The sequence below is a fragment of the Protopterus annectens genome, chromosome 4.part0 (assembly GCF_019279795.1).
Source record: "Protopterus annectens isolate FY-2018-M chromosome 4.part0, PAN1.0, whole genome shotgun sequence".
NCBI classification, from domain to species: Eukaryota; Metazoa; Chordata; order Ceratodontiformes; family Protopteridae; genus Protopterus; species Protopterus annectens.
This window is the reverse complement of record NC_056733.1, coordinates 607,731,616-607,752,045: the sequence shown is the minus strand read 5'-3', so window position 1 is coordinate 607,752,045 and position 20,430 is coordinate 607,731,616. Positions and strand designations below refer to the sequence as shown.

At 39.5% G+C, this 20,430-nt stretch overlaps 1 protein-coding gene across 1 annotated transcript in view; it reads left to right on the top strand.

Moving 5' to 3' along the window:
- Positions 1-20,430, top strand: part of DNAH10 (dynein axonemal heavy chain 10) — a 5,879,077-nt gene that overhangs the window by 1,848,061 nt on the left and 4,010,586 nt on the right. Inside the window, exon 18 of the mRNA XM_044069759.1 lies at positions 7,570-7,734. Coding sequence (XP_043925694.1) covers positions 7,570-7,734 — 165 coding nt within the window. The remainder of the gene's footprint in view (positions 1-7,569; positions 7,735-20,430) is intronic.

Genomic DNA, 20,430 nt, shown 5'->3' with positions numbered 1-20,430 from the left:
GACACTTCATTCTATGAGGGAACATTTTAAGTGGGGAGGTCAGGACTTCTCTGATTCTAGGAAAAGGCTTAGGGAGTTTTTGCTGTTACCTCAGCATAGGCCCTTGACTATACCCCCTGTTCTGGATGTTGTGGAAGATGTGTTTGCAGAGGCTTCACTTAATCCTGATTCTTTGCCTCCTGCTCCTGTTAAACCGGATAGGTATTACAGGGTGCCTGAGGCTCATAAATATCTTTATAAGAGTCCTAGGGCGGACCCAGAAACTATTAGTCAGGGACCTAAGGGTGTCAAGGCCTCTGTGGTAAAAAATCCGGTTCCTCTAGATAAAGAAGCCAGAGCTTTGGATAGATGGGGAAAGAAGGTCTATACATCTTCTACCTTAGCTATGAGGGCTTTGAATTGCCAGTTTCATATGTTGAAATATCAAAACTTTCTTCTTTCTCAATTGAAGTCTAAGGTGGATGCTCTGGCGGAAGGCATTGAGTGTAAAGAATTGCAAGATTTGGTGCATGTCTCTGAACAGGTGGGTAAGCATTCATTACAGTGTGGTTTTGATGCTGTGCAGGCCTCGTCTAGGGTGGCTGCTACTGGCTCAGTTCTTCGCAGGCACGCCTGGTTGAAGGATCAGAGTTTATCTGACCATGTTAAGACAAGGATTCTGGATGCTCCTTTGCAGTCTGATGTGTTGTTTGGTTCACCTGTGGAAGTCAGTCTTGAAGAAAATGGAAGACAAGGCTAAGTCTATGCAGGCTGTTAAAGATTTTTTGCAAGTTCAGCCTCCGAAGTTTAGTAGGAATTGGCCTGCTAAGGGGTGGTCGTATCCTTCTTATGATTCTCAGTCTAGGGGTAGATCTAGACGTGGTAGGGGCAGAGCTCAGAGTTCTTTCAGGCCTAGAACAGGGAGTTCACCTGCACAATCTTCAGGTGAGGGCAGGGGCCAGTCCTTTCGTAAACAGGCCCAATGACCTACTTTTCCAGCTGCCAGATCCTTCTTGCCTGGCAGCACCTTTGGGAGGAAGGTTAGCACTCTTCAAGGAAAATTGGATGTTGGTTACCCAAGACAAGTGGGTATTGGATATCATACACCAGGGTTACAAGTTTTATTTCCATACCTTGCCTCCTTTCAAAGGCATGGACGTTCCTCCTCAGCAAAGATTAGAGGTTCACAAACAAATTTCTCTACTACTTCAAATAAGGGCCATACAACCGGTCCCTCTGCCAGAAGTGGGCCTAGGATTTTATTCTCGCCTGTTTCTAGTACCAAAGAAAGGAACACGTGGAGACCAATTTTGGATTTATCCATCCTCAACACATATCTGGACATTCCCAAGTTCAAAATGTTAACGTTACAACAGCTTTTACCTCTGCTGGGCAAAGATCACTGGATGGTGACTCTGGATCTCAAGGAGGCTTACCTTTATGTTCCTATCAGGCCCAGTTGCAGGAAGTATCGGCTGGGACTTCACATTATCAGTTCTCTGCATTGCCCTTTGGCTTATCTACTGCACCCAGAGTGTTCACGAAGGTTCTGGCTCCAGTGGTAGCTTTCTTCAGGCTAAGAGGAATACAGATCTATCCTTATTTGGACGATTGCCTGATACTGGCCCAAGGAAAGGACGAACTTCTTCATCATTTACAGTATGTGATGGCAGTGTTAAGATGCCTGGGGTATTCTGTGAACGAAATAAAGTCCAGTCTAGTACCCTCTCAGGACATGTGCTTTCTGGGTGTGAGACTGAATACAGCATCCCAGATGGCCTTTTTGACCCCGGACAAACAAAAGAATCTTTCTCTTTACTTCCATCAGTTGTCTCATCAGTCCAGGCTGACTGCAAGGACAGTCCTTCAAGCCTTGGGGTTCATGGCATCTTGTATTCTGGTACTTCCCAATGCCAAACTGCATATGAGGGAGCTACAATGGTATCTCAAGAATGTATGGACACAGCACTGCCAAGATTTGGACACTGTCATTCAAATAATACCTTGCATTCAAAAGGAATTTTTGTGGTGGGCTCAGGAATGTCACCTAAACAAGGGACTCTCTGTGACCCGGCCAGAGGCGAGTCAGATTTTAACGACAGATGCCTCAGACAAAGCTTGGGGAGCTCATCTAAATGGAAAATGGGTACAAGACACGTGGCCTGCCAGACTCCAACATCTACATATCAACTTGAAGGAGATGTTAGCAGTCCAATTTGCATTGATAGCTTTCAAGGATTTACTTCTTCCAGGGCAGGTGTTGATTCAAACAGACAACACAACTGTCATGTGGTACATCAACAAGCAAGGGGGAATGCATTCTTATCCTCTATGCAGACAAGCAATGATTTTGTGGGAGACTGCTCTCAGTTTACAGCTAAATCTTCAGGCAAGGTGTCTGCCAGGAGCACAGAACTCCTTAGCAGATGTGTTGAGCAGACAAATTATGGATCCCCACGAGTGGAAATTGGATCCTCATGTATTTCAGAGATTGACAGTGTTATGGGGAACTCCAGACATAGATCTGTTCGCTTCTCCACTGAATTACCAGCTGCCAAAGTTTTGCACAAAAGGTTTCATCCCTCAGCTTGGAAAGTGGATGCTCTCTCATTCAATTGGAGCAATCTTCACGTGTATGCCTTTCCACCTCTGCCTCTCCTCCCAAAGGTACTGCTGAAGGTCAGACAGGACAAGCCAAACATGATTTTAATAGCTCCAGATTGGCCTCGACAGCACTGGTACCCATTACTGAGAAGTCTGGTACAGGAGCCTCCATGGCCTTTGCCTTCGATTCCTCACCTGCTGTCTCAGGAGAACAGTCATTTACTCAATGTCAAACTTCATTCTCTACATCTGACAGCCTGGCATATTCTGTTTTAGACCCTGGAGGGTCTCAGCTTCCACAACAAGTTTTGAATGTTATTTTGGAGGCCAGACGGCCTAGTACAAGGAAAGTTTACGCAGATAAATGGAGGAGATTTTTATTTTGGAGTACAGCAAAGGGCTTTTATGTTTCTAAACCTAATTTAAGTGTGGTGCTTCAATACCTTACTGAGTTATTGGACAAAGGCTTGTCCTTCTCCTCTATAAAGGTTCATGCTGCAGCAATTTCTGCTCACTATGACTGTGACCCACCATTATTTTCTCAGCCTTTGTTTAAGCAATTCCTTAGAGGGGCAAAAAATATAAGACCCCCACGTAGAGCTCCTACTCCTGCTTGGGATCTCAATTTTGTGTTGGAGAAACTCACTCTACAACCTTTTGAGCCTGCAGGATCGGCAGAGTTGAAATATTTATCTTGGAAGACTGCCTTTTTGTTGGCCATTACCTCAGAAGGGTTTCTGAATTGCAGGCCCTTATGGCAGTTGAGCCTTTCTTAATTTTCCACAAGGATAGGGTGTCTTTGCGTACTAACCCTTCTTTTATGCCTAAAGTGGTTTCTAGTGTGGCTTTAAACCAAACTATTCATTTGCCTACTTTTTATGCAAACCCCCAAAATAAAGGGGAAAGGATTTTGCACACTTTGGATATAAACAGACAGTTGCGATGTTATTTGAGCAGAACTAAAGGGTTCAGGCAGTCTCAGCAGTTGTTTGTTTCTTTTGCTTTGGGTTCTCAGGGCAAACCTGTTTCAAAACAAACTATTTCTAAGTGGATTGGTTTTTGTATTGCTTTCTGTTATTCCCATCATGGTAAGGAGATTCCAGCTGGGATTAGGCCTCATTCCACTAGGGCTACTGCCACTTCTACAGCTTTTTACTAAAGATATTTTGGAAGCAGCTACTTGGAGTTCAGTGCATACTTTCTCTAAGCATTACCACCTTCCACTTTACTCTAAATCTAGGGCTGGATTTGCAACTGCAATTTTACAAGGCATGTTGGCAGCTCCTAATGCTTTATAGTTTTGCCATCCTCCCTTACCTCTGCTTTGGGATTCTACCCATATGTAAGGACTGCAGCAATGTGAGATGAAGAACATAGTACAGTTTTGTACCTACCATAAATGTAGATGTTCAAGATCCACATTGCTGCAGTCCACTCCCTCCTTCCCTCTGTTGTTGAAGGTGGTGGTGTGGTTTGTGTTGTACATATTGTAAATATGGTTAGTGCAGGTGGTTGGTTAGGTTTTGCTAGTTTTGGCTTTGGCCTTTCTTGTTAGGGCCTTCTGACATCTGGGGCAAGAAAAGACTGAGGAAATGACGTCGGTCATGCGCTTTTGTACCCTGACGTCCTGATGTCAGTTTTAAGCGCCTTGATGGTATTCGGGCCGACCGAGGACAGCGGACTACCCATATGTAAGGACTGCAGCAATGTGAATCTTCGAACATCTACATTTATGGTAGGTACAAAACTGTACTTTCCTGTTTTGTTATGCTGTTCGTGACATGATTGTAGTATCACCTCTCTGATATTGCCAACATCCTGGCAGATAGGTTCAGTGCTAACTTTACCCCCCTCTCACCCCCTAGAGGGCCCATCTCTATACCGGAAGAATGCAAAGTTCCTGTAATCACGGCTGCAAAGGTAAAAAACACACTCTCCAAAGCCAAGAACACAGCATCTATGGGACCTGACAATATCCCAGGCTGCGTTCTACATGAACTACAGAATGAACTGGCACCCTACCTAAGTACCATGTTCAGTCATAGCCTCACCTCAGGCTTTGTGCCCACTGAATGGCACACCGCGACAGTTATCCCACTCCACAAAGGGGGAGCCACGACAGACCCCGGGAACTACCGCCCCATTAGCCTGACGAGCCTGGTCTACAAGGCCATGGAACGTATCATCATGGGAACTCATAAACAAAGACATTGGTAATCTCCAAACTCTGGACCCTACCCAGTTCAGGTTTGTAAAAGGCAGATCATGTCTACTAAACCTGATTGACTTCTTTGAAGCAGTCTCCAAAGCCGTAGATGAGGGTAAGGTGGTTCACACAGCTTATCTAGATCTCGCCAAGGCTTTCGACACCATCCCCCACTCTGGAATTATAGATAAGCTTACTAAACTAGGTATAAATCCCTATGTCACAAGATGGGTTGCCAACTCGCTCATGGACAGCACCCACACTGTGAAAGTAGCAGACTCCAAATCCGACTTCAGACCAGTGACAAGTGGAGGACCACAGGGTTCAGTCCTGGGTCCTCTCCTGTTTGGTATCTACTTCTCTGAAGTACAGGCTAACACAGAAAGTCTTTGGCTAACAAAGTTTGCAGATGACTGCAAACTAGGAGCCATAATCGAAACTCCTAACGATTTGGACATACTACAAAAGGGCCTCACTGAGTAGATGCCTGGTGTCAAAGCCATGGCCTGAAGCTCAATGCCAAAAAGTGTATTGTCATCCCCTTTGGTAAAAACTCTGTACCCATGAACTGCCACATAAGTGGTAGTCTACTTAACGCTGAAAGTGTGATGAGACCTTGGGACACAGATGGACAGTAATCTCTCCTTTGATAATCACATTGCCACAGTGGTCAGGAAATCCTTCTACGTGGCTCACCTCATCACAAAATGTTTCTCATCCAGAAAAAAAGAGGACATTGTTCCCCTCTACTCATCACTCATTAGACCTATTGTAGAGTACAACGTATGGTTTGTATGTACCTCACAAGACATCTGCAACAACTGGAAAGGCCACAGAAATACTTCACAAAGAGGGTTACTGGCCTCAAACAGATGTCTTACGCAGACCGTCTCAAAAAACTCCAACTTTACTCTGTCGCATATCGCCTACTACGAGGCGATCTCTGCCTAACATACAAAGCTATGTCAAACCCAGAGCTGTTGGACATGCTCCACTTAAAGAAATCCCAATCCCTCCGAGCTACATGCTCTAGGGACATAAACCTTGTCACCACAATAAACAGAACATGCTGGAGGGATATATTCCTGTCCCACAGACTTCCCATACTCTGGAACAGACTACCTATCTATGTCAAACAGAGCTCCTCATTAGCACTCTTTAAGAAGAATCTTGATGATTGGATGGGAAATAGGAAATTCACCCCAGGGATCACTTCTGTGGCTCTGCTCGACAGGGGCACAGGAAAATAATTTTCTTGGGTGGCGAGGCCAGGATACCTTTTTGGCTCGGCTTATATAGGCCCTAGGGCTAATAGCCTAATACCTACCTATGAACCTACCTATGAACCTACTACCTTCTAATAGTTTTTTATTAGTAAATGCTTCAGCTTGTATTAATCACATTGTTTATTAGACAGAGTTGTCATTTGTAAATAATTTAATTCTGAGTTTTTATTCAGTGTAGTGCATTCTAAGCTTTGCACAGCACCTCTTCCAAGTCCCTAAACATATTAGGTATTCAATTTGTTATTCAGTTTTCAATCGATTATAGTCCATTCTTAATTATCTGTACCTGTTTTGCTGAACAATTAATTTATAGCTGTATCAGTGAGCTACTGCCCCCTCCATCCACAATACATCTAGTAGCAAAACTTTGTTTCAGTCCCTTAAATGCAAAGAATACAAACTGCCAAAAATGTGAAAAAGGCACAGTCTTCATTTTAAATAAATGAGTCATTTAAACAGCTCATGCATTTTACTTAACATTTAGGATGAACCATTGATAGTAGGGAAACTCAGCCATTCAGAACAAAACTTTCTACTCATGCCTCATCCATGTTAATGGGATCAGTTCAACTCTTCCTGTGCTTTTTATTTCATTTCCTTTGTCACTGAAAAGTTCTTTGACCGTCTGCTTCAGCTCAGGATTAATGTGCTAAAGCTGTTGCACACAGTTTGAATGATGAAACCAGGCACAGAATAAATAATTTGAAAAAGGACTTTTTTGGCTTTCCTTACTTTGTAGTAAGACATTTTATTAAACGGTGGCTGTCCTTTTTTGATTTAATTGAATATGTAAATAGTTTTAGCATTTGTAGTCAGGAATATAATGCCATAAATAGCTAAAAATTGTGTTTTCTGTGTAGAGGACTGGAAGAAAACTGCAGAAAAATTGGGAGTAGAATTTTCCAGTGGCCCTGTTATGATGACTTTCATATATTTCTTCTATGGAGAGATAGGAAAACTGTCCCTTAATGTTGATGGGGCTGTCCACAAATTGTGCTGCAGCTTCTTCAGTGGCTTCTCATAAGTTTAACTTGAGAATATCTACAGATCTGTCACAATGAAGAGTCACCATTCATTTTCCAAAAATCACTATTTGAAGCAACAGGATTGTGGTTGTGAATTGTTTGAAAGAGCTACTGCACAAACTCTTTTTCAATTTAGGTTCTTTCAGAGCGTGTATCTACTGCTTTTCTTATAGTTTCACCCATTTAGAAGTATTTTCATTGCAGACTGCCAGATCACACATTTATTATTTAATATCATCTATTTTGCTTATATTATGCAGTGTTAGTAAAGACATTCCTTCAACCATTATGGATCTGAGGTATATCATAACTTTTGCTGTGTGGACTATACTGCACTTTACTCCTTAATATGATCTGCCTCATAATTATTTGCTACGTGAACCATACTGTAGTTTACTCCCCACTGCACTTGGTATACATTTAGCACTGACAGGTGATTGTTTCCTGTTTTCCTACTTTTCTTTTGTAGGTATCGCTGATTATATCACTCGTTGTGGTCAAGCTATTGGGAAGTTTGAATCCCTTGTAAATCAGATTCAGAAGATTTCTCGAGATATTGATGCTAAGCTTTCATCAATTGAGTCAGCAAACCTATTTAAATTCCAGTCTTCTGTGACTATAGGCAATCTTTCAGGTATGCTGCACTTTATTTTCTGCATTGATATGATGTATGTATGTATATATATATATATATATATATATATATATATATATATATATATATATATATATATATATATATATATATATATATACACACACACACACACACACATGCACACACACACACATTAAGCAGAGAAGCTGTATTCATGAATAAACTGTTTCTTTACAAATTTTCAAAGATCTAACTTTAGGGGCAGTAATGCATTATGGTAATGTCATAATAATAATAATAATAATAATAATAATAATAATAATGTTTAGAGAAGTTAATGTTATTTCATGTCTTAAGCATGCCTGTTGGACAACCTTTGCAGTTCATATTTTTAATGCACTTTACATTCTAGGTTAGAGAAGTAGGATATTCCTTTCCACCTTACCAGATCCCTATATAAAGCAATTTGTGACTGAACAGATTATTGTACAAGTACCTGCAAAAGTCCATGAACCATGCAGAATGGTTGAACTTCCTGGGAGCAAGGAATTGGATGTCTGGCTCTAATTAATCCAGTGATAAAAAAGTGTCAGTCAGAAGAGGAATAGCTGAGGATCTTGGCTCTGACCAAGACGCCTTTTATACCTTTTCTGGACATAAGCGTAATCCTTAAGACTCCCATTTGATTTAGTCTTGCATTCTGTTAAGGGTATATCTGAATAAGAAATCCCATGTTGCGAGGCAGGGGCTAAAGTACTTGTGTGCCCGACTGACATCTGAGAGAGGAGGACATTTAGTCTACATAAGCCAGTTCATCCACATCAGAGGAGCCTGATTCCTCAAGAGATGTTTCTTTCTTTTAAATTAGGTATCCCTGACACTGATATTAGCTCTGATGATGGCTGCAGGTTCTTGAGAAAAACAAAATTACAAAATCCTGCGCCATCTTCATCGGATCTTCTAAGAAAGCCTGGGAGAGTGCTGGGAGAAGGTATGCCTAACTTAAGCTGAGGTAAGGTGACAGACTACTGGGATGTGGATGCCTGCTTCTATGGGTGGTTGTTGTCTTTCAGAGCTCTGGCTGAGGTAGATGCTTTGTTGGTTCTCATCTGGCCTTGCAGGTCTGTAAAAATGTCTCTATCACACTATTTTCTTTCTCCAGTGTTTATTTTGTTATATATACCAAGCCTCTGGACTGTCTACCATATAGCAGTTCAAACGGTATGACTCCATTTGAGGCTTGAGATGCTTAACTTACAGCAAAAAGAAGATATGGAAGCAGTTGGTACCAATTTCTTCCCTCTAGTTTTGTGGCTTTGGATAACATACATTTTAGTGTTTTATTAAAGTGCTCAACTAGCACATCTGTTGGAGCAGGGCCGGCCTTAGCTGATATGGCGCCCTAGGCGAAGTAGTGCTCTGGCGCCCCTTAAGCCGCACCCACACCATACTCATGAAACACCCCTATGAGCCACTCCAGTCATTCACTCCCCAAGAAAGCCAATCCAGTCATTTCCTTTAATTATTTAAACGCATAGAAGAAAGGATACCTTGTAATGTAGTTTAAACTGCAAGTGAAGGTGGAAATTTCCTTTAATAAACCTGCTTTAATCTGAATTTCCTTTAATAAACCTACTTTAATCTGTTTCTCCATCACACATACTTTACTATAAATGTCATGTCTTCAGAAAATAGAAGTCCATGTGCCTTGGTTCAAAGGGTTGCTTAGGTTAATCTAAACAGTTTAATTTACTCTGGGGTAGGCGAGCAAGCCTTACAGCTCAGTGAAAGTAGAATAGCAACCTCTCTCCTTCTTGTGTACAAAAGTTTAAGATAGAATAGCACAAATACAGATAGCCATTTGCTAAACAATACAATCTCGCAATGAAAACAGGCTTAGCATGAACGGTAAAATTCTCTGCCTCTGAAACTGTATGAAAACCCATATTTATAGAAAATGCATCTGGTCAGTGGAGGATTAAGTTTACATTTGGGCTGTTTTTGAAACAGACTCCTTGCACACATTTTTATGGCCATGCATACATGTATTTGTTCTTTGATTCAACTTCCTGATTGCATTAAATTATATTCCTTATGTAATACAGAACCACTTATTATAATGTATTTTAAATTTGTAGTTTTAAGCATTCTTTCAATAAGCAAAGAAACTAAATGTATAAACCATTAATGACAAAAATACCCATTTCAGAAAATTTCAACCATAAAAGGCTACTCAGACTTCTGTCATTACAATCCACCAATATCACTCAATACAAACAATTTCTGCAAAAGAGAAATTATCTGATCAATTCCACATTAAAGACATCTGTAACTAATGAAGAGATTGCCACTGACAAACAGCTTTACATCTCAATGTTACATTTACAAATTCAGTGCCTGTTGCCCTTGAAGGCTATGTTACATTAAAAAATTGGTAAACTGGTAATATTGCAATATGAAATGACTAAAACTGACAAGTTCATAGTTGCAAGGCATCTCATACAAAGGAGGACATACTCAGGAGTGCAGAACCCCTATCTCCCCTTAGAATGCACCAAATAATAAGAAATTGAAAGGGCACTGCAATATTAGCTCTCCATCTACATGGTGTGGGAGTAGAATCCACAGCCTTCTGCACCAAAGACAATGATTTGACAAAACACTGCTTTGAAATTCTACAACACAGTGTATCATTTGATAAACAAAACAGTTAGTTTTACACTGAAAACTGACTTAGCGTGAGAATCAGTAAACGTTCTTCATTTAAAGCTCACAATTTCATGAAAATGAACTAAAACTCATAATCCCTTGAAAATGCACTGAATCTCTTAATACCCTGAAAATGCACTGAAACTCAAACTCATTTCTGTCAGCAGTCTGGTAGTTGGTGTAGAGCAGTGGTTCCCAAACCTTCATGGACCTAGACACACTTCTGAAAACAGTAATTTTTCACAACCCACTACTCACGTCAGCATGCGTGCATGTGAAGCACTCATGGTCCCCCTTAAAGGAGGAGACACTGCCACCAGTGAGTATTTCTTCGGGATTTAAAGGGGCCATGTATTTCTTCGGGATTTAAAGGGGCCATGTAAACTATTCTCATACTTTAAATTATTAGCATAGCCAGATTATAGTCAAATGGAGCCCTAGGCAGTGAAATAGATTGCGCCCCCCCCCTAAGTAGCCCCTCTTGTAGCAGTCTCCTCCCCAGCCATACCAGTGTTCTATTACTTGGCTATTTCTCCCTAGTTACCATGAACACTGTTCAAACCTATCAGTGTGTATACTGTTTTCTTATTTACTTCTGCAATGATTACAGATATTGAAATAAAATGCACAAACACCGATAGCCATTTGCTAAACAATACAGTCTGACAACAAAAAGACTTAGCATGAGCAGTAAACTTCTCTGCAACTGAAACTCACATTCGTTGAAAGAGCATAAAAACCTACATTCAAATAAAATGCACATGACCAGTGGAGAGGGCTATTTTCAAACCATAGGTCCCTTGGACACATTTTTATGGCCATGCATAAATGTATGTGTTCTTTGATTCACCTTCGTGATTGTATTAAATTATATTCCTTGTATAACACAACACCACTTGTTAGTGTGTTTTCTACATTTATAGTTTTGAACATTTTTCCAGTAAGCAATGGAACAAAATGTATAACCCAATAATAACAAGCTACCCACTTCAGAACATTTTAACAATATACATGCACACACACATACATATGGTACATTACACTATCCTTGATTACACAATGCATTGTGCTTGTTCACTGGAATGTATATATACACAGTTTTTTCTATGCAATTAGTCTGAACTATTATGCTACTGCTTACATTTCTATATTTTTGTTTGTGAAATGGTTTGTATTTCACCCAGGCTGAAATTGCTCAGTACTGATCAGTGCACTACCCCAGTAATCAAATATAAATAAATACCCCAGCGAACAAATATAAATAAATAAATTTCAATAAAGAACTACTGTCAGCACTTAAAAATGTTGCTCCATAATTCTGTGCTGTTCTGTTTTATTTATTTTATTTTATTTTATTTATTTTACGTTTGTTGACCGGGCTAGTCTAACTGGATATATCTCAATTTTCAGTAGAGGCCTGGGGAGAAAAGCTCCAACATAGCACAAAATATAATATACAGATGTATAACAAATAAAGTAGGAGGAATTTAGAATACAAAGAAAGAGTTTAAAAAAGTACAATGCTAAGAAGGATGAGTATAAAGTATTATAACAGTCTTCTAATTGTATGATAAGAGAGATACATTAAAGTTCATTGATAGTTTACATAAATACAGGAAGTTATATAAATCTTACTATTACCAGTTTTAGCATACTGAGGGGTATGCAGAGTACGATTGTGTATCCAGAGGCAGTGTGAAGATAGAAATAGGAAAGGTTGGAGATTAGTCAGGGTTACTGCAGGGACATAACCAGTGCAATTTTAGGTGACTTTTGAGTTTTTGCTTAAAGAGTGACATTGAAGGTAGTAGAGTTAGATCTATAGGTAGAAGGTTCCAGTTTTTTCCAGCAGTATTGGAGAAAAGGCTGTTGCCTGCCAAGTTATTGGACTTATTTATGCTAGCAAGTAATTTACTAGAAGAGCATAGGGAATTAAGATTATTATAAGGGGTAATGAGGTTAGCAAGTATTGGAGTATTATTTGGTTGGTAAAAGATTTTATGGGCGATGGTGAGTTGGGAAAAAATCAGCATGTTAGGAAGTTCAAGCCAGTCTAGCTGCTTTAGATTCAGGCAGTGGTGAGTTCAAAATGCATTGCCAGTGGTGTAAAGAAGAGTTGAGATTAAGTGAGAGTGGGCAATGGTAGTTCTAGCTATAGGAGTTAAGAAGGGTTTGATTCTATATAAGGAGCCCATTTTTCTGTTTACTGTTTTTATGGTGTTATTTATATGGCTATCAAAGTTAAGGTTGTTATCAATTGTGACTCCTAATAGTTTGGTGGTAGGGAAGATAAGGGTGCCATTGTTTGATCTGGCAGAGAAGTCTATAGGAGAGGACCTACTGGTAGGTGTAAAGAGTAGGAGCTTGGTTTTTTTGGTGTTCAAAAGGAGGCAACATTTCAAGAACCAAACTTTTACTGAGTTGAATACTTTTTGAGTTAGTGAGTGTAGTTCAGAAATGGAGTTGGCAGAACATATAAGTGTGGAATCATCGGCATATTGAATACAGGTGGCTTCAGGGATTGCTACATGAAGATCATTGATGAATAAAGAAAAAAGAAGAGGTCCTAAAATGGAGCCCTGAGGGACTCCAAGGGTGACTGGCAGGTGGGATGATAGTTTATTTTCCCAGAGAACTGCCTGTTGCCTATTGTTGAGGTAAGACTTGAACCATCATATAGCTAGAGTATCTAGAGCAAGATATTCAAGAGTATTTATAAGCAGGGGGTGGTTTACCATATCAAAAGCCTTTGAAAGGTCGATGAAGAGAGCAGAAGAGAGGATGTTGTTATTACTGTTCTTATTAATGGAGTTGGTGAAAGATAGTAGAATGGTGGTAGTACTATGAAATGGCCTAAAGTCATGCTGGCACTTAGCCAGTATGTCGTGTTTAGTTAAGTGGTCTAATAGCTGGTGGTGAATGCATTTTTCCATGACTTTTGCTAAAGGTGATAGTAGAGCTATTGGTCTGTAGTTAGAGTAATCGTTGGATTTACCACCTTTATGTAGGGGGATGATGTGGGAGATTTTCCAGATGTCTGGAATGATTCCCTCATTGATGGTTCTGTTAATTAGGATGGATATGGGAAAGGCAGTAACTTTGGCTGCTTTTTGCAAATATTCAGAAGGTAACTGGTTGGCTGAAGGAGTGCAAGGCTTAAGTTTTAGTAAGATTTTGTAGATGAGAGTGGTTGAGATAGGTTGAAATTTGAATGTTGGTAAAGATCCAGCTAAAGAGGTTGGGTGCCTTGTGTTATCAGTGGAAAGCTCGCTAGCTAGGGATTGTATGGTCTCTGTGAAGTAGGTGTTGAAGTTGTTGGCTGTTTGATGTGGGGTATTATGATCAGCATCTTGAGGGGATGGTGTGCTAGAGTAACCAGGGTGAAGGAGCCTATTTATGCTAGTCCAAAATTTCTGTGGATTCTTTTGGTGTGCTTGCTGTAGTTTACAATAGTAGTTCTTTTTGTCAGTGAGTATAGCTTTTTTGTTATGTTTCTTAGCTGTCTAAAAGTTTGTTGTTCAGGGGAAGTTTTGTTAGCTCTCCATTTAGCCCAAGCTTTGTTTCTAAGTAGAATTTTTTGTCTAGTTTATTTTGAAAGCCAGGGGGCTGGTTTGGATTTCATTTTAATAGATTGTTTAGGTGCATGCACATTTAGGATTGCTAGAAATTTAGAGTTAAAATATTTAACAGCCTCTTCTAGTGGAATAATTTTTAGAGGTTTCCAGTCACATGCATTGAGTTCATTTTGGAATAGTACAGGGTTAAAGTGTTTCTTGGTTCATGCGATCCTATAAGTAGGGGTGTTAGAAATGTCATTCTTTTGTCTTATAATATAAGTTAGAGTATGATCACTTAGATCATCTGGTAAGGTTCCTACATTATAAGTATGTGGGTGTTTATTAATAAGTATCCAGTCTAAGGTGCTCTCTTTTTTGGTTGGTTTGTTGATTCTGGTAGTCGAGGTGATAGTTTGAATAAAGCCATGAAGATTAGTATGTGAGGAAGGGTTATTAGCATTGAAGGTTTTCCAGTCAGTGTTAAAGTCACCTAGTATTATTGTTTCTTGTGGGTAAGTTGAGGACACCAGGCTAAGAATATCTTCTATTATAGTGTTGTTATTATTGGGGCAATTGATTGGTTGGATGAGAGAGAGGGTGTGGTTTAGGAAGTATAAGTGTAGAACCACTGGGGGTGGGTGGGATTTGGGGGTAGGGTCGGGGAGCGGAGTGAGCCTGCAGGGTGAATGGAGCGGGTTCAGACAAGAAGACAGGTTTTGAGGGAAAACAATCAGTGATAAGGGAGTTAAGTCCAATTTAAGGTATCTAGGAGGTGAGAGACTAAAATAGCAGAGTGAAAGGAGAGCAGACTAAGGGCTGATTCAGAGATAAAGAAATAGGTTCAGGAGTAACAGAGGTAAGAGGGAGACAAAATAAGGTTTAAAGGCTGATATCAAGGAGCAAGGTAAGTGAAGGATAAATAGGTAGATCTACTGCCTATAAATGGTTATTGCAGGTAAGGTAAGTAGGGTCTACCAAAAGGGTTTTAGAGAGACTAGGGGATGGCAGAGGTGAGAAAAATAAATATATAATTTACAAGCAGGGGGGAGAGTTTTAGGTGAGAGGCTAAGAAGGGTATAGGGAACGTGAGTATAAGAGACAATATGGGGGGGTTAACTCTAGCAGGCAGGATGTATTATAATAAGAGACTATGGCTGCTGATAGTCCTGCAGGGAATGCTCACTTAAACAAACTAAGACAATACTTTATTACAATTTAAGACAGTAGGAGTATTTGTACATACTTCCAAATGACTATTCCTGCTTCTCAAGGCAGTAAAACATGGGGAAGACAAGTCTCTTTCCAATCTCAGGAGTAGGTATCAGAATTCAGGATTTTCTCTGGGCCTCTGGTAGATAGCAGGAGACTGAAGCTGGGGGGTATATACTGGCAGGAGGGTTGCTCGCTTAAAGGAAGCAGAAAGGAAAAGGTTAAGTAAACTGCTCTATGGATACCCAAGCAGAATTAAAGCAACAGCAGTTTTGCTCCAATTAAGTTAGATACACTGTATACACAAAAGGACTTCAGAGTAGCAGCTAGTCATAAACTATAGAACATATTTAAATATTGATATTTAAATCACCATGAACATCATTAAGTAACTTTAGGATACACTGTATACAAAAATACTTCAAAGTAGTGTTAGACATAAACTAAAAAGCATATTTAAGTATCAGAGTTTAAATAACCAAGAAAATCATTAGTAGCTTTAAAATGACACTTAGGCAGTAGCAAATTATCAGCGATAAGAAACTGGCTAGAATATATGTAACTAGGCATTCTCTGGGTTAAGATATACGAAATAACCGATCTAAATGCTTATATACAAGTCCGGCACTTTACTAAGAGCCGAATCTGATATGCAGTTAAACAGCCGATATAAAGAAAAGATGCCAGACTGCAGCATATCCTGAGGGTAGATGCACTGGGGGCGAGAGTTTCTCAGGACTAGTAATGAATTAATGTAACAGCTGGGAGACTACTTACCTACGCAGATCCTGCTGTGCTGAGTTAGAATTGGCTCAAGCACTATGCTAATAGGGGTAAAAAAAAAAGAAAACAAAAACCTTGTTGTTTTTCTGTCAAATTTAAATTATGGGGCAAGAGATTTAGGAGAGTAGGGTGAAAGTGTCTGTTCCAGTACAAAAACAAGACATATTCACCATTAGGAAATAGCGCACAAGCGAGTACTGGTTTTCTAATTAATGTACTTGAACGCTAAAGTAGTTTGGAGATTTAGGGTAAAAGCATCTATTCCATTACTTAAACATAGCTAAATCATTAATTGGGAAAGTAAAGTATGAATGAACAAAGGTATAATAAATAGGCCAAATGAAATCTTAAATTGTAGGAAGTAAGGGGAATAGTAGCATATACAACACCTGTTCAGCACTTAAAAGCACGCAAATGGGTCCCTTTATCAATCAGGTATGACCTGAGAAGGAATAACAGTATAGTGAGCAGAATAAAGGTAGTTTATAAACAGAAAACGGAATCAGCAACCATCAAACTGTAACATAACACTTGCAAATACTTCACTATCTCTCTGAATAGAAACGTATACAAACTCGTTCAGCACTTAAAGCACGCGAATGGGTCCCTTTATCAATCAGGTATGACTTGAGAAGAATACCAGTATAGCGAGGTGAATAAAGGTGGTTTATAAACACAAAACGGAATCAGCGACTATCAAACTGTAACATAACACTCGCAAATACTTCACTATCATTAGCCAATCATTAAATATGGGCTGGTGTCATAGTAGAATGGAATAAAGAGGTAGAATGACCCGAAACACTTTTATCCCTCAGTTTAGTTTTGCTTACAACTTGTATTTTCTTGAAACAAAGTTGTGGCTGAAAAAAGGCTATCACAGTTCAATCTACTTAACTAATTCAACTCCAAAAAGTAACATCTACAAAGACAATGTGACTTAAGCATTACCTATTTCTTACCAGTGTCTGATTCTACAGTATTCCCTTGTGGCTTTCAAAGATCCTGCATTATTTCTTTCTGGTATTAGTCATTATATGTTACATTATACACATACTCTTTGGTTAAAATAGGGAACTGCACAATTTACAACTTCAAAAAAGTAATCAGATCAATAATACTTGCCACAAATAACTGTCCAGTCATTTTTTTTATAAAGCGTGAACTGTCAGAGATAACCACATTTACACCATTGGCAGAAATAAGTCTCACTTGCAGACTCACAAACAGCCACCACAGATGGCCATCAGGTGATCAACTAGAGCAAGTTCACCAAAACCATGAGATGCATCCAAAATTCTACATAAAGATCTGGCGATTACTAAAAGACCAAATATTTGCAGTAAATGATTCCACATTCTTGATATTCCTTAGGTACAAACCCATCTCCAACAGTAATATTATTTCATGATTATTAACAGAATCATACTATGCAATCTACAAATAGAATGACTGGAAGTCAATTTAAATGACAAGATTTAAAACAAAACTGTTTCAAAGCCTCCACTCTTACTAAACGGTCTAGCTTCCATAATGCCTTGACTGTTCATGCTACTCAAAGATTCCTCCTTTGCCAAACTATCTTATGTCTGGTGAAGACAAGCATTAACTGAATAAGTCACCCTTTCTGTTGTTTATATTACCTGCCGGGCCCTACAGAAAACGTTGGCAAAAGCATCTGCTTTAATCCCTATTTACTGGCCTCATAGACTGACCCTGCAACAACTTCATCGTAACTCCTTTCAATAACACCAAATGCCACTCTTACAGTTACTTACTTTTCTCAAACCAAGTGGAGGGAAGGAGGGGAACAGAACCTTTCTAAACCAAACGTGTGGGGGTGTTAAGCTAGCACTATTTCATATCGCTTGCCAATCCCCAGTCATAACAAGTATTAGGCCCTCAACTGGGACATTACTTTTCAATACAGACATTTTATGTCCAAAGACCTTCAGAAATAGCATTGCATATGTAAACAACCCAAGCCTCTAAAGCTGAAACTGTTACTTGCAGTTATCAAGTTGTTGCTGACTTGCAATCATATTATTAGCAAGACAAGTCTCTACAAGCATCACTTATCATTTGGCTTTTTCATGCCACTATTTTTAATTTGCATACTGAACTGAAAACTTTAACTGATAAGAGAAGATGACAACACAGCAGGTTTCATTTGCTTTTCAAAGAACAGCAATTAACAGCTTTTTGTATTGCTTGATGTAGGACCATTTAACAGTCAGCATGAAGTATTAAAGGGCCAGCAGGAAAAGTGCAAGCCAAGTTAAACAAAATCTTTTTATATATTTTTACATGACAAAAAAAAACTTCTGGTATGGTGAGCATCTGTATGAGACACTAAAGTAATGACAGTAAGTCAAAATCAATTATAAGATCAAATAAATCAATACTTCAATGCTGTTAGCAAATATTACTGACACATACAAAGCAAAGATGCACAGAGAAAAACAGGGGTGATAGGGGAGATTAGTGGTTCTTTGGAATTGTATTTCTTTGTCCCAGTTCCTATGTTTGCTGCAGAAAGAGGCTTGGCATAACAACAACAAACAGCTGTAACCACATTTGTGATTGTGATTGGGTGTGTAAAAGAAATTCACATGATTGTCTTTTAAGTTTTTGAACTACTATGGAATTGGTTGTCTGGAAAACAATTACATCAAAAGTGCAAGTACTGCCTGTCAGAACCAAACCACATCTTTTTATAGCACTAAAGTATGTTATTCTGCAAAACAGATCAACACACACCAAAAGCACACACAACAAAAGCACACTGAAACGTATCACAAAAAGTCACCTTCGTATACTGTAGTTGCAACAAACTAAATGTAGAAGGTCAGGAGCACAATTTTAAACGTGTGGACTTGCAGACAAGTGAAAAGGGGGTAGCAATGCAGTCTTGTTTCCAGACTTAATTCTGCTGTACTGAGAATGATGCAGGTGCGGTAAAGCATTAACTTTAGATAAAGTAAACAAACTTGCAACACACAGCAGATTCTACAATAACCGTTCCCTGATAGAAACAAAAGGGAAATGCTAACTTTTTTTCTACATAGGAAAACAGTGTACACCAATGATAATCTAAATTTCTAATACCTTTTCAGAAAGAAATATCCCGGTTTTAATACTGATTCCTACTTGAAGATCTACACTCCTTGCTGAAATCTCATTCATTTATTTTGAAGTTTAGATTGCAGACTGAACTGCTGTGCTGCCCACCTGTGCCCATCCCGGCCTGCTAAAGAAATTATTATTTTTCCAGCTGTTCAGGTTCACCCGGGGGTTCACACACTTGAAGCACTTAGTTCAACTTCACTCACTCTCATTCACTCACTGTTAATCACCACGGCAGTTGGAGAATGAGAGCAGGAAGTAAACAGAGAGAGAGAAGAGAGTACACACAGTCTGAGCCCACCCTTCAGCCAAATTCCACTTTCTAACAGGCTGACAGTCTGCCTCATGAAGCAGACGTCACGACGCACGCATGCCCCCCTCCCCACGTGTGATGATGTCAGCAGCAACACTTTCTTAATTAAAATAAATTATGCACAAATAAATAAAAAACGCGCCCTTTAAGAGGCTGTCCATTATGGCGCTTTACACTTCAACAGGGTGCAGAGAAGAGCGCTCGCTTTCTTAAAAAATAAATGCACAATTAAATAAAAACTGCACCCTTTAACAGGCTGGCCTTTACAGTGCCCTAGGCGGTCACCTTGTTCGCCTATGCCTAAGGCTGGCCTTGTGTTGGAGAGTGGTATACAGATATGCTTAGCTGTTTCATTTAAAAAAAGATTGCTGAAGTTCAGTCATTATTCTGAACATGAATTGAGTGCCGTGGCCATGGTCAATAAGAATTTCTTATGGAATTCCTACTCTAGAAAAAAAAGGAATTACTAGTTCTTTAACTATAGACTTTGTATTGATTCTTCATAGGGGCACTGTCTTAGGAAATGCTGTTAATAATCGATGATTACCAGGATAAACTGATGGCCATAGGTGCAGGAGTTGTTAATAAACAGAGGCATTCAAGAGCTCCTACCAGACCTGAAGGAGTGCAGCTTTTTTTTTAAGTTTCTTTTTACTACCTAGAAAGAAGTAGGACCACAGGCCCATACTCGATCTGTGTGACCTATATCAGTACGCTGTCAAAATTCCCTTTCAAGTGATCACAGTGCAGTCTGTTGTCCCCTGTTTGTTGAAGGCTGTCTGAACCTACAGAATCTGTATTGTATTTCAGAATTGCAAAGGAGTCCAGAAGGTTCTGGTTCTTCTATGTAGGAGCCAATCATTTTCAGTTCTAGATGCTGACATTTGGACTTAACAAAGTCCCAAGGTGTTCGGATGCAGCAACTCAAGCACCTAGGATTTTTCCCTTCCTGAATGACTGGCGCCTAGCAACCCCAACCATACAGAGTTTAGTTGCTTCCAGGGATTCATTCTAAGCCCATTTCAGTCTTTGGGA